Raw genomic sequence first — 15,076 nt, 5'->3', positions numbered from 1 at the left:
TACACTAAGTTTAAAAAGAACATAAGTCTCTCAGATATATTTGAAAGTAGACTTCGCAAATAAAGCAAAGCCTCCCTTCTCCAGCAAACAGGGCCCTCCATACAGACAGAAAACACATACAGAAAGTGGGAAAGTTTACTGAGGACTCAGTGGAAATTGAAGCTGGACTTTTTCATACCTTTGACCACATAATCCCATCCCTTTCCAGAACCCCAAGCTGGACATTTACTTACAGGGAAATAAAACACTTGGTTCAAAGAAACTAAATTCCAAGAGTATATTTTGAGTATATTCCAAGGAGTATATTCCGTTGAGTATATTCCAAGGGTATATTTTGTTCCAAAATCACCAATGTCTTCATGCAGCCAATGAACCAAAAAACTAGACTGAAAAGTAAGTATTGGATGATTCCTTAAAGAGATGCATCTTATGCAGGCACTTCATGTACACCTGCCTGCCACCCAGCTGTCCCACTAATGCTGTGAAGCAGAGCAGAGAGCAAGCAAGCAAGAACAGAGTTTGGGGAATACAACTTCCTTGAGCTCTGCAAGTATTTTGACTAGCCATGTATTGCTCTGCTCTGCACCCCTGAAATGCATAGTTAAAATGCTGTCCCATTGCTACTATTGTTTTGCCTGTGTATGCCACACAGGTTCAGGAACATTACATTAGTGCTTAGAAAAATATAAGTAACATATAGGGTGTATTTTAACATTGACTGTTGAATGTTTTAGTTAGAAATTGGGAGTCCTTTTATGGTTTCAAAAGCAGATGCTTCTCTGTGCCCCAAGTCCATTCTGCTTTTTGATCAAGTCTGTGAAGTGGTTCAGCAACTGTCGCTTTCTGTGGTAGAAAAATACTGTAAAAGTTTAAAAGTCCCAGGAAAGCTTGTAATTCTGTTTTGTTTGTTGGAGTGGGAGCTTCCTTAATTTCTTTTATTTTACTATCTGTGGGGTGTATACCTGTCTCATCAATTAGATATCCCAGAAATTCAACACTTGGTACTGCTATGTGATATTTCTCTTTTTTGATTTTAAGGCCAGCTTCTTGAAATCTGCTCAGGACTAGCCTTAGTCTTTGTTTAAGTTGTTCTTTGTCCTCTGCTGCCACGAGTACATCATCAAAATAAGGTACCACCCCCACAATGCTCTGTAGTAGGCGTTCCATTAAGCTTTGAAATAGTCCTGGGGCTATGCTGACCCCAAATTGCAGTCTTTTGCATTTGAAAGCACCCCTGTGGGTTACAATGGTCTGAGCTTCTGCTGTTTCTTCATCCACAGGTAACTGCTGATAGGCTTGAGCCAAGTCTAATTTGGCAAAAAAAATTCCCTTTTCCTATTGCTTCCTTTATAGTTGTCCAGGACATCATAGATATGTAGGATCCAGAGTCAATTTTCATATTACAAGGTTTTTCTCCTATTATCACTGTGATCTTGAATTTCTTTGATTTATGGGGATCAGAATGCCCCATTATTGTGTGCTCATAGTCTCTATCCCTCTCCATTCTATTATTTTCCCGCCTGTAGTTTGAATTTAGCGGTCTCTGGAATCCCCTTTGTTGTGGACCATGTGGATGATTAGGGAAATCTTGCTTATCTCTGCCTGGGGTATGCTGGCAGATTTGCTCTGCATGCTTCAGCAATATGCCCCCTTCTCTCGCATCGGCAGCAGATTGCATCCCTGAATTTGCAAACTGCCCAGGGGTGGTTTCCTTTGCAACCTGCACACCATAGGGGTCTCTGGCTCGTCCCTTGGGGCCCTGATCTTCTATCAGGTTTTACTCTATGTATTTCTTCCTCTTCTTCTGAGAGTTCACCAGTCTCCCCCTCTCCCTGATATTGTGTGTTAGCAAATTTAAGCAATAGTGATCCTTTTTAAAAAAGCCTCAAAACAAAAAGAAAGGCTTCTGCAAAGCTCCCGGGGCTCCAGTGGAGCTGTGCTTTAAGGAGAGAGGAACTGTGATCATAGGGAAGAACCCCCCCATACAGTTTCTCAGCTGCTACAAGCAGAGGCTTCTTAATGAGCTCCAGACCTCTTCACATGCTGATCTTCGGAGCTCCTGTGCCATTTCGCAACTGTTTCCATTCACTTGAGATTGCTCAGGGCCTGAAAGAGCCTAAGGAGCAAGTGAGTAAACTGGGCCACCCCAGGTGGGTGGCCATTTTGAGTGGCAGTTGACCATTTTGTTCTGGTGGAAGTGTCCATTCTAGAGCCTCACAGCTAACACAGCTCACCTAGCCTTTGTTTCAGGCAGCATTGCTGTGGAGGAAGTTTCTACACCCCTGGTGTCTGTCCTGTTTTTTATGATGGAAAGCGGAATGGCCCAATCAGACCTACCTGGTCTGGAAGAAGCCCAGAGTTCCCAAAGCCCAGGGAGGAAAAGAAAAAGACAAAGAGGCCACTCTGCAAAGAGTGCAGCTGCAGCAAAGGTCAGGGCCAAGGCCCTGGCTCCCAGGAAGACCTCCAAATCAGAACAGAAAAGGCATGCTGCTTTGGAAAAGCAGTTTGCTAAGACACTGGAGCAGATGAGAAACCAGATCCAACAGGCTTCTCAGTCAGGGGAAGCACAGATTTGCCCAGAGGTTATAACCAGGGCTGGGGAGGCTGCATCTAGTTCTGCTAGTCATCTTTTAACATGGTCTCTAGAGAGAGTGGAGGAGGAAGTTTTACCTCAGGATCTAAGTTGGTCTGGGCCCAACGCTAGACAGGCTGCCTGGGGCTCAGGTCCCTCTTACCCCCCCCCCCGGTCAGGTTATTCAAGCAGCCCTAAGCCTAGGCCTGAGGCTACTTATACCCCACTGCTTCAGGCCTGCATCCAGTGGACCCTGCAGGGGGCAGACATGATGACATCAGGGACATGGTCTCTGTGGCCATTAGGCAAGGCCTAGCTGAAGGGTTTCAGCAATTCTTCCATCCTTTGGAGGGAGCTCAGTCCTTAGCCCCTGGCTATTCCCAAGGGGTCCCCCCATCCCATAGGGGATTCCCCAGACAGCACCAGTTCAGCTACCCATCTACCCAATCAGATTGGAGCAGGATGAGGACAGGGATTATACCAACCCCTCTGAACGTAGTCGCTCCCCCATTTCAGAGGAAGGGGAAGGGGAGATCAGGGACCCTAATCAATCTGATGAAGAGGGGCTTAGATCTGATCAAATCCCCTCCACAGCGGTTTTTAAATCTTCCCTGTTCAAACTGCTTCTACATAAGGCCCTTGTCACAGCCCAGTTAAGTCCTGAGGAAGTGGCTCCAGAACCCCAAATGGCTTCCAGTAGCCACGGTGACTCCCTGTTCTCAAAACCTGTTGTCCATGCAGAGGTTCTTCCATTCCCTCTGCTCTTCCTGGATTTGGTTAAGGAACAGTGTGCCTCCCCAGGAGCAGGGCCTCGGTCATCATTACATAACAAGCGATTCTACAATGTGGGCCCTTCTTTGGCCAATGCGCTCCTGGTTCCAGCTGTGGATGCCCCAGTGGTCACCTCGTTTGCAACATCAGGCACTCCCACTGAGCCAGAGGACATCCTCAAGGTGGAGGAATAGAGGTCAGAGCAAATGCTCAAGCGCACCCACCAAGCAGTGGCTTGGGCGGTCCGGGCCTCCATAGCAACCTCGCTTTTCATGAGGGCATCTCTGTGATGGTTGCACCAATTACAAGATCGGCTTCCTATCACCGATTTTAGGTCACGTCAGGACCTAAACAAGATCATTACAGTGGCGGAATTCACAGTGATGCTACACTGAATTCAGCCAAATTTACAACGAGAGCCATGGCCTCATCGGTAGCAGCTAGGAGGCTCCTTTGGCTGCGATATTGGCAGTCTGATTCCCATCGTAAGTGGAAGCTGGCCTCAGCCCCATGCGCTGGAGACAAATTGGCGAAACCCTGGAGCCATATTTGGTGAAAACCAGGGCAAGAAAAAGTTCTTTCCTCGGCGGGGAGGAAGTCTGAGTTCCATCCCACTCCTTACTACCGGCCTTCTTCCTTCCGTACCAAATCCTCAGCTCATTTTTCCAGGGGCCAGAAGGTTTTCCCCCCTCGTCAGGAGCAGTGTCCTGAGACAGCAGGTAGACAGCAACAGACTTCGAGTAAACGGCCCTTTCGAGGAGGAAGAGGAGGTTGTTCTTTCCGATGCTCAAAGTGAATGCCCTTCCTCCCCACCCATCGGAGGTCATTTAGCCTTCTTTGCTAGATGGGAGGAGTCTATATCGGATGCCTATGCACTCAGGATGGTGAGGTCAGGCCTCCAACTGGACTTCCTCTCCCCACCCCCAAGATTCTTCATCTCCTGCCCGATATCTAGGGACAGGTCGAGACAGGCCCTGATGGAATGGGCTATTCAACACCTCATGGACATCAGAGCCATTCAGCCAGTTCTGGTGGATCAACAAGGGCTTGGTTTCTACTCTTGCCTCTTCGTGATCCCAAAGGCCTTGGGGGTGGGCGAGCCATCCTCAACCTCAAAGTTTTGAACAGATTCATCCCTTATAGGTGTTTTAAGGTGCAGACCTTGTATTCAATTCTAGCGAGCATTCGGGAGGGCAATCTCCTCTCTTCAATAGACCCTACGGAGGCTTACCTCCACATTCCTATCTGGCCTCATCACCGCCAGTCTCTTCATTTCTCTTACCAGAACAAGCATTTCCAGTACTGGGCCCTACCTTTCGGGCTTTCATCAACTCCCAGGGTCTTCACCAAAATCCTGGTGGCATTGGCAGGGCTTCACTTCGATCAATTCGGTGTGGGTCCAGTGCTATCTGAATGACATCCTGATCCAGTTGACATCGCGGCAGTCCACCTCTCGTGACCTCCACATCACACTGCAGTTCCTGCAAGACCACGGGTTTTCCATCAACTTCAAGAAGAGCCGTCTCCATCCAGCAACCAGGTTGCTTCATCTCGGGGTGATCATCGACACCTCACTCTGCAACGGTTCAGGTTCCTCCACAAGTCCTTCGCTCCCTCAGGTTCTGGCAATCCCCAGCTGTCTGGAAAGGTCATCCACTCAAGGAAACAGACAGAGTTCTTCTCACCACAGATTCCAGCCTCCAGGGTTGAGGGGCCCTTCTAGCCGGCGAGATTGCCCAGGGGACCTGGTCTCAGGTGGACAGTTGTTTCGAGTAGCGCAGTCTTTTGCAACTCACATTTTCCTTCAATGTTTTTCAAGTGCTGTCCATGCAAAGCTTTGGTTTTTTATCCATTTAATCTGTCATCCAGCTGTTTTTCCTTATATTCTGCCTTTGTTTCTGTTGTTTTTATAATGTTCTCCGTTTTCACAGCAGTTTTTCTGCAGCAGTTTTTCTGTACTTTGGTTCACATAGTCAGTTTCTCTTAGTTAGTTTCTCTTCTTCTATAGTTTGATGGATTTGCAATAGTCCTCTGCCCCCTATTCTTCTTGAGAGGTACAACCTGTCAATGTCTCTTCATGGGTGTAAAGTATGGTACATATCCATCATCATCATCATTATTATTACTCATTGCACAGTCAGCCAGATATTGAGACTGGGTTTGGCATTTTTGTCTACCTATCAAGTCCTTACCAAAGGACTTGGGATAGGAAAATCTGGATGTTTCACGGTGTTACAGATTTCATTGCAGGATGGAAGCAGTTCCAAGCAAAGCCGCCTTCTGCAACTGGCTGGTGGCAGATTTGTCAATGTCAATGATAGTGTTCAATTGGTGCTCCAGCTGTTTTGGGACTGCACCCAAGGCGCCTGTTACTATTGGTACTACTCTTGCTTGCCTTTGCCATAGTCGTTCTATTTCTATTTGTAGATCTTTGTATTTTGTTATCTTCTCCAGTTCTTTCTCTTCTATTCTGCTGTCTCCAGGCACTACCACATCCACTATCCAGACTTTTTTGTCTTTCTTAAGTCCAGGGTGTTATGTGGCAAGTGCCTGTCTGGATTCTGAAATCCCAGAGCAATTTAACTTCTTCATTTTCCATGATTTTTTCTATTTTATGGCCCCACCATTTCTTGCTTACAGGCAAATGATATTTCTTGCAGATCTCCCAATGCACCATTGTTGCTACTTTGTCATGCCACTGCTTGTAGTCAGTTTGTGCAATCTTCTTGCAGCAGTATACCAAGTGGTCCACTGTTTCTTCTGCATTATTATTATTATTATTATTATTATTATTATTATTATTATTATTATTATTGCATATCCATTTCTCATAATCATTAAAAATAGTTTACAAACCTGAGAACAGAAAGATAGGCATTCTTATGTTTAAAACAGGTTTTCTTTGCAATATGTTTTGCTTGCTATTCCCTTTCTTTTTTCAATTTTGAAATTAAAATATAAATATATATGTATTTTGTCATCTTTATTTCCATTCACTATGGGGGATGCATTGGCAATTTTAAAAAAATGTTTGTATGTGTTCTGGAAGAAAATTAAAAGCCCCTTTATACTTCTTCTTCTTCTTCTTTTTCTTCAGCGTTTGTCTCGCGCTCTGGCGAGGTCCGCTAATGTCCTTGAGTACTGCTTCCACGCCTCTCTGTCTGCCACGTATGTCGGGTCTGCCTTCGCGATCTCTAGATCGGCCTTGATCGTGTCCATCCAGCGTTGCTTAGGTCCTTTATACATGAGAGAGAATTTTTGTGAAATGGGAAGCTTTTGTTTAGCTTTTTCCAATATATGGCTATTATATTGAAAGAATATCTTGCAAGATAAGAGCCATGTCTTGGAATAAAGTCATAATATTTATTAGTTTACAGCCTCTTATCCCTGCCATGAAAGAGATTAAGAAAGCATTTTTTCTCTATCAGGTTTAGTGTGCTTAGAAACCAATCCCAGAAGGTTAGCAGTATTTGTTTCGTTTACTCTCTTTCCCCTTCCTACATCCAAGATAATTTATACAGTGACAGAAAAAAAGGAAGGAAGGAGGGAAGATAGGAGAGAGAAGAAAGAAAGAAAGAAAGAAAGAAAGAAAGAAAGAAAGAAAGAAAGAAAGAAAGAAAGAAAGAAAGAAAGAAAGAAAGAAAGTGTTGAAGCTGACTTTCAGCCTTTTCTTAAAAGACTTTCCACATATATACTATACTCTTAATATTTAATATTCCAAATCTGAAAGGAAGAAGCAAATCTTGAGGTAAGGTTTTTCATTGTAATACCTGTTTTGTGTTAGTCTTAAATATAAATGAGCAATCACCTTAAATGATACAGTAGTGCTAAAGTAAATGAAATTTGGATAGCTGGGAATTTTATAATGAAAGTCAAGTTCTATTATATTTTGGTACTCAGAATAAATTCTTTGGTTCAGGATTATTAGTTTTTCCTTATAAAAATGTATTGAATAAGATGTGAGATAAAAATGGGACTGAGCTAATTTATTCCACTCCAAATGCCAAATATCCCAATTAGTGCCTACTTCATTATCTTCACCAAAGCAGAAACTTAAATGGACAGATCACTTTCTGGTGGCTCAGGGCTTGACTAATGCTACAACCTCTGAAGGAAATGAGACCAAATATAATAGTAATGGAATGTGGGATTGACCTTGAGAGACAGGATGTAGAGATACAGCCAAGGGATAAGAGAAAAGGTAGCTTAGCCCACAGTGAGAATGTGGGTGGGGAAAGAAGCTCAGAAGAGACCTTCACTAGCTTCATGGGCTATAAAGGAGACAGAGGGAGGGATATACTTTCAGATTGCAAGAATATATTAATGTAATAATCTTAACAATAATGTAGAATTAGCCAGAGATGGGATCCGACAGGGTTAACTACCAGTTCGGTGATTTATGAAGTTCGGTGATTTATGATGTGCTTCCCTACATGCTGCGTGTGCGCTCCTGTAAATCGTCATTGGCACGCTGCGTGCAGAGAATCAGCCTTTGAAAAAGTACTTTTCTCCTGCTTTTTAAACTGCAGCTGTGCCTCGCATGGCAGCTGAAGTTGAAAAAATCAGGAAATAAAGGTCAGGTAAGAGCCCGGGCGGACAGATGGGCAAAAACATCAGCAGACATAGAACCGGTTCTATGTCTGCTGCTCTTCAGAGCTACCGGTTCTACAGAGGTGGACAGAACCGGTAGAAACCCACCCCTGGAATTAGCTCATCTGTTCATATTTCTGTCTGGTCTACCTCATAAGGCTAACATCAGTTATACATCTCTACAATGGGAATATCTGGAAGATGCAATGGAATTCTTGACCTGGAAGCACTAAGGTCTAGATGGAGAGAACCGGGTTGAGACTCAATCCTAGCAAACTGAGTGACTAGTTTTGCATTAGTTCTAGTACATTACCAACTTTAGCTCTGGATGAAGTTGGGCTCCCCCAAAAGAGTTGATATGCATTCTGGGGATATTCCTGAACTCTCAATTCCTGGAACAGTATGTAGAAGTTGGGTCCTGGAGGTTCTGTACTCATCTTCAGCTGGTTAGTAGTTCCAACTATTCCTGTAATATAAGGCACAGTTTTATAGTCACTCACATCCTTGTCACCTAACAATTAGACTGTTTTCATTGGGATTGTCCTTGAAATAACAAATGCAAAATGCAATAGCCTGCTTATTAACTGTTCTGTTGTATAACATCAATGTTGTGGGAGCTGCATTGGTCACCAGTTTCCAAATACCATTCATGATGCCAGTGATCACTTTTAAGAGTTCTATATGGATTGGACATTGGCTATATTTCAGATGGTCTGCTCCAAATAAAGGCTGCCGGCCCAGGGAATGCCCCTAGAGAGTTCCTAAGACTCATTGCACAATCAGCTTTCTTAATGACCAAGTCGATCAGCCATAAATTTTAGAAGCAGGTGATCCGTGACTTCTGGCATCTTTCACTAATGACTATGGTGGTTAAAGCTGCTGAGAATAACAGTCCTATATTATTTTGAAGTATTCCAGTTGATGGGAATATTTTTGGTAACTGCCATACTTCGTGTAATCCAGTGTTCTGGTACAAAACAAAATAAATCCTGCAGACTTAAACTCTATGAAGTCCTGTTATGTACAAGTAGTCCTCAACTTACAACCATTCATTTAGAAACCATTCAAAGTTACAACAGCATGGGGGGGAAAGTGACATGACCATTTTTCATGCTTACAACCATTGCTGTTTCCCCATGGTCACAGGATCAAAACTTGGCAACTGGCATGTATTTATGATCATTGCAGTGTCCTGGGGTCGTATGATCACCTTTTATGACCTGATTAGCAAGAAAGCCAGATTCCCTTAATAACCATGTTACTAATTTAACAACTGCAGTGATTTACTTAACAATTGTTGCAAGAAACGTTGTAAAATGGACAAAACTTACTTAACTGTCTTGCTTAGCAATAGAAATTTTGGGCTCTGTTGTCAAGGACCATCTGTAATATACAATATATTGAAATAATTAATGAAAAATAATATCACTGTTCCTCAAATATATTCATTCCTGAATTTTGTTGCTACGTCTTCTTGAAATAGTTCTTTCAATGCTGAACTTGTGTGGGCTGAAGTTTTAAAATGGAATCTGGCTTTTGCAACTTCAGATATTTATTTTTACTCCTAGTAACGTTGAATTTTGCTTTTTTTCTCTCCCTTCACACACAGCTTTTATTTGGCCAGACTAAGGCCTAGGGCAGTAGGGTCTTGCCATAGTAAGCCCAAAGTAAGAATTGTAGAAATTTTTTAGGTTTGAGCTTCCAAAAGTAATTTTTCCATTAATAAAAACATTTGTTGATGAACAGATAATGTCTCCGCAGTTTGATTCCTGAGAATGTGTCATTTTCCTTTTACTATCAGCCCAGCTGATAGGGGGAGGGGGATGTCATGGCCTCTTTCTGTGTTATTAATAGAAATTTGATCTATATAAATTGATAAATGAGCCATTTCCAGGCCTTCTGCATGACATTTAGGTTATTAGACTAAAGCAGTAGAAAAATTTAAAACATTAGCAGTCCTATTCTTGAATGGGCAGGACATAGAAAATTAAAGTATTCATACTATATGCATAACTTGCTGTATGTATTTTGTTTTGCAGCTTGCAGTTGTTTATTGTAGCACTTTCAAGTAGGAGATGACAGAAATCAGTTCACCAGCAAACATCAAGGAAAAGGTACAATTTTAAATGATCACATCATGCAGCACACAGGACACATAGATCAGTCCATTCAAACCTTAAACAATGCGCACTCCAGCTTTCCATAGAAGATGAAAGACTTAGTCGATATTCCCATGCTTGGTGGATGTCCTTGAGCTAGCTGCCCTGCATTCCTACTTCAGACAAAAATGTTTAAATTCTGCTTCTTGATAACACGAATGCATCTCAGGTTTTGCTATATAACAAATCCCCTTTCCTGTTTGGAACTCAGCTCTAGGCTGTTGTTGTCTGGATCGGGGTCGCCAACCTTTTGGACCTCAGGGACCACCAAACTCATAATTTTAGATCCCAGAGACCACTAACCGGTTCTGTGGGCATGGCCTAATTTGTGGGTGTGGCTTGATGGTCATGTGACTGGCTGGGCATGGCTTGTATGTAAATATTATAAATATTTATATAAATATTGAATTTTTTATAAAAAAAAGAGCAACTTTTACCCAAAATCAGGCAAAGCAGGCAGATTGAGTTGCTCACAGAATCATTCAGAGATTTATCTATCTGCCATCAGCTAGCTCAGTCTCTCAAATTTGCTTGCCGTGAGTCTGCACTGAATTTGCTTGCAAGCAAACCTTCAGTCCTAAGGGAGGTTCGACTATGCTGAGCCAAAGATCTAAAGACTAGCTAGAAAGCAAGAAATCCAACCATTTCCTGCTTCCTAGCTAATCTAAATCTCCCAGCACAGCAGAACAGATGATGGTCAGAAAAAGGAAAAATAGCAACTTAGCAGGCAAGTTTACCGGGTAAGGCGTGAGTAGGTGGGGATGGTTCCCGCGGGCCATGTGGGTGGCACAGCCTTGTGTTTCTGCACAGCCTGGATTAATTGCTTTGTAGGGGTGCTCTGGGGGTGAGATTTCTCTGTGGCTCACCAAAATTTTCTCACAGCCCACCAGTGGCCCGCAGCCCACCAGTTGGCGACCACTGGTCTGGATAATATGAGCTCAAAATGTATCATTGTATCATTCATTAGTTAGTCCTTACAGCAACACCATCAGGCTGGGTTGGGTATCTAATGAACTCCATGTTTGATTGGGAATTTGAACCTGGGTTTTCTTGTCACAGTCCAGCATTACAAGCACTACATTATATCAGTTGATATATGTCCTCTTATTACTGAAGTAATTTTTTGTCAGTAGCTATGACTTTTTGGACACCCAATTTTAATACCTTGTATGGTTTTATATAATCAGTATTATTCCTACATTCAGAATCTTCCTCCTAGTTTAATTAAATTTATATTTATCTTGTATTTTCATAGAAGTCAAGCCCACTTTCTTCAAGGGCACGTCTTAACTTTGCAATCTAAAATTTCTTTAGTTTTCCTTAAGATACTTTCCCTATTAATTAATTGCCTGTCTTGTCTTCATCATGCTCTATTGTGTTAGCTTCTCCTTTGTGGTTAGATGCAGGAGATGACAGGATACATACATCCTTATAAAATGTTGACATAACAGAATGTCAGCAGGTATAATTTAACACGCAAATTAGACCCACTGAAATAAATTTTGCTTGTTATTAATTAATGCATGAGGTTCTGCATATTTATGACTTAAGAGGAACAAAAAATTTGCAGCCATTAAACAAAAATAAGAATTAAGAATTAAAAATGCCAAAAGCAAAGCAAAGCAAAAACCAACTTTCCTTTTTTTTATTTTTATTTTTTTATTTCTTTATTTATTGGCAAAAACCAACTTTTATTAAACCATCACACATTTAACACAAATCAGTGACACTTTAAAAAACATTTGTAGGGATATTGATGGTTGGAAAGTGAGTTAAGCAACATAATACATGTAACTGGTGGGATATTTTTATTAGCAACTTGATTGATTGATTGATATTGATTTATTGGTTGATTATGTGCTATCAAAAGTCAGTGTTGACTCTTAGTGACCACATAGATTTTCTCTATAATTATCCCGCCCTTCAGGTTTTCCAATGTTGCACCTATTGCCCACTATAACTCCGTCCTTCCATTTTGCCACTGGTCATTTTTCATTCCACTTTCCACAGCATCAGAATCTTTTCTAGAGATCTAGGTCTTACATAATGTGTCTGAAGTATGGGATGCAGATGTTTTTATCATCCTTTGTTCTTTACCCATCTTCAGTGGTATAGTCATACTTCTGCAATGACCTGGGCTAAATAGAAAGCACATCTCTGAAAATTTCCATCATGCATATCATGTATTATCCTAGAAGAGGCATAATGGTTATAGACCAGTTGGATAGCCAGATGAAAGCAGACAACAGGGCTTGTGGGACATTTAGTTTTGTTGAAAATTTATAACATGAAAATGCTATTCATCAAATTTGAAATGTCAAAAGCCTATCTCAGCTGGCACAGTGTATATAACAGCTGCCCTTGTATGAAAAGCTGGTCTGAAAAGCTGGTCAAAATTTAACAAGCAACTGCAGGATGCAAATAAATAGAAATGTCAGGACTAATTTTCAGGTGGGAAGAGGAAAAAGTTGCTGCCAAGAAAGGGGAAGCAGCTGTAGCTTAACTGCAATATGGGATTTATTAGACATATAGTAAAAAAGGGGAACCAATTTTCACATGTTCTTTCTATCGTATCACTGACATTAAGAGATTCTGATTATTTTATACAAATAGGCTATTGCAAGTCTGAAAGATAATTGCAAATTCGTATTACAAAAATACAACACAAATTGGTCTTTTGATTTGTATTTTGTTTTGCATTAATAGCCCTTTCCTTGTTTCAAACTGTATTTTTCTCTTACTTGCAGATCAATGCAGTGCGTTCAGTTGTTCCCAACAAAAGCAACAACGAGATAGTGCTGGTGTTACAGCAGTTTGATAACAATGTAAACAAGGCAGTACAAGCTTTTATGGATGGTCTGTATGCTTTTTGCATTTCACTGAGTCTTCAGAAACAAGCATTAATTGCTAAACATTTCATTCTTTGCATAGGTGAAATAAAGGCTGAAAAAAAAGGCAATATTCAACATTTCTTGAAAGGAGGCTATTCTTCTTGTTTTATCACTTATGGCTGCTTTGCTGATAATTTAGAAAGGTTACTAAAACAGACCCACTGAGGGAAAAATAATTTTAATAAGAAATTAATGAGATAGTACCAAACTCTGACAGCCAAAGAAACCAAACCTGTCTCTTAAATGTAGAGAAGCATTCTTGATGCATCTCAGAATTGCAAGGACAGTTCTTAAAAATGTGAACACCTTCCAGAGTATTAAAACATCAGTGGCACTCTGACCTCCGGTTTGTCGGCTTCGCGAGCGGCAGGGATTTGCGATCCTGCGCGATCCCTGCCGCGCTAGCCGCTTTGGTGCCTCCGATCCATCGATCTGGAGGCTAGGGCTGCCATGAAGAGGTAGCCCAAGATAGGAGGGATCCGGACAGGGGGTTGGGGTCTTCGCAGACCCCTTCCCCACCCGGCTTAACCCTCTTTTCTCAAGGCGGTGGAGCGGCGGTCAGTAATGGCTGCCACAAAGAAGCTGACAGCTGGACAAGATCGTGCTGGAGGAAGAAGGAGAAAGTGCTGAAGCGAAAGTTTCTTGGCTGAACTGGATTATAAGATACAAGTAATACAAGTAATATCCTGAAAATTTGGATTTTTTGAAAGATACTTTGTTTCCAGAAGAGATTTACAAGCGGCGAGTGAAAGTGTTTTAAGAGAAAGTTTACTCTCCTTCCACATGGATTTAACAAACGGATATTGAAAATCCTGTGATTTTAATAGAAGGTAAAAATTTAAAGCTTTCTGTTATAAGTGGGAAGGGAGAGGACAAAAGGAAAATTTTCATTAAGATTTTGTTGGAGAAGATGCCTGGAAGATTTTGAGACTGGAAGTTAATTGTAATAAGACTTTAAAATACAGATTGGGTTTTTTTTTTCCCTTGCCCAATTGATATTACCCCAGGAAGAAAAAGTGTGAAGAACTTTGTGTTCTGTTTGGATTGTTTGATGACTTTGGGATTGTGGGGAATTGTTTTAAGCTTTGAATTATCTTGGTTGTTTTAAAAAGAAGAAGAAGAGAAAAAAGAAGAAGAAAAGGTTTATAATGGCTTTATCTGTTTATGAACTGAGAGAGGACTATGGTAGAATAAAAAAAGAAGGTAAAGACGGTGTGAGAGAATTTTTTTGCTTTTTAGAAATGGCGCTTGCTACTTTTCAACAAACACAGCAATTAATGGAGGATACAGAAGAAGAAGAAGAAGGAGGAGGAGGAGGAGGAGGAGGAGGAGGAGGAGAAGAAGAAGAAGAAGAAGAAGAAGAAGAAGAAGAAGAAGAAGAAGAAGAAGAAGAAGAAGAAGAAGAAGAAGAAGAAGAAGCCATCTTTAATGAGTCTACAAAGCTGATCAAGAAAGGAGGGAAAAAGAGAGGAAGGAAAAAGGACATAAGACTTAAAAAAACATCCAAGAAAGAGAAAAATAAGATGCAAAATCAATATACTGTTAGAAAGCAAAAGAAAAGAGAAATGCAACAGAGGGGGAGCGAAGGGGGTAAAAAGACCAGATGGGATAAGATAGAAAGGAAGAAGGGGGAAAAGCCACAAAGGTATGAAATAAGATGTGGAAAAGAAATCTTTTTTTATGGATAATGGGTAATGCATAATTGTGTTTTAAAATGTTTCTGCAAGGTACATGATAGTATTGTAGTATTTGTATGAGAATTAGAAAATCAGAATTTTATAAGGCTTAAGTAAAGATTAAAATATTAAAGGTTTAATAATGATAGATTTTAAGATTTAATAAAATATTAGAAGGAATGTCTAAAACATTTAGTTTAAGTATAGAGTTTAATTGACTATTGTGTGGATGTTTGTATGAACTTATTATTATGGTATTTGTTTTTGAAATAGATAATTGGAATGCTATGAGATTTAATGTTTAATTATATATTTAATTACTTTATGGATTTACTATTTTAGTAAGTAGAATGTACTAAGCAGAATTAGATAGGGAATTAGGTGTTACCCTAAATGTTAATGTAGGGGAGCGATGGA

General features: G+C 41.0%; 1 protein-coding gene across 11 annotated transcripts in view; it reads left to right on the top strand.

The window, feature by feature from the left end:
* SPATS2L (spermatogenesis associated serine rich 2 like) overlaps positions 1-15,076 on the top strand; it is a 72,243-nt gene that overhangs the window by 34,159 nt on the left and 23,008 nt on the right. For all 11 annotated transcript variants that reach the window (XM_087950337.1, XM_087950287.1, XM_087950325.1 and 8 more), the window contains 2 exons: positions 9,973-10,047; positions 12,840-12,948. In XM_087950337.1, coding sequence (XP_087806463.1) covers positions 10,009-10,047; positions 12,840-12,948 — 148 coding nt within the window. In that variant the 5' untranslated portion in view covers positions 9,973-10,008. The remainder of the gene's footprint in view (positions 1-9,972; positions 10,048-12,839; positions 12,949-15,076) is intronic.

Source organism: Notechis scutatus, chromosome 1, assembly GCF_049901735.1.
Source record: "Notechis scutatus isolate UNSWTSFEM ecotype Mainland chromosome 1, rNotScu1.2, whole genome shotgun sequence".
Lineage (NCBI taxonomy): Eukaryota > Metazoa > Chordata > Lepidosauria > Squamata > Elapidae > Notechis > Notechis scutatus.
This window is presented reverse-complemented; position numbering and strand designations above follow the sequence as displayed.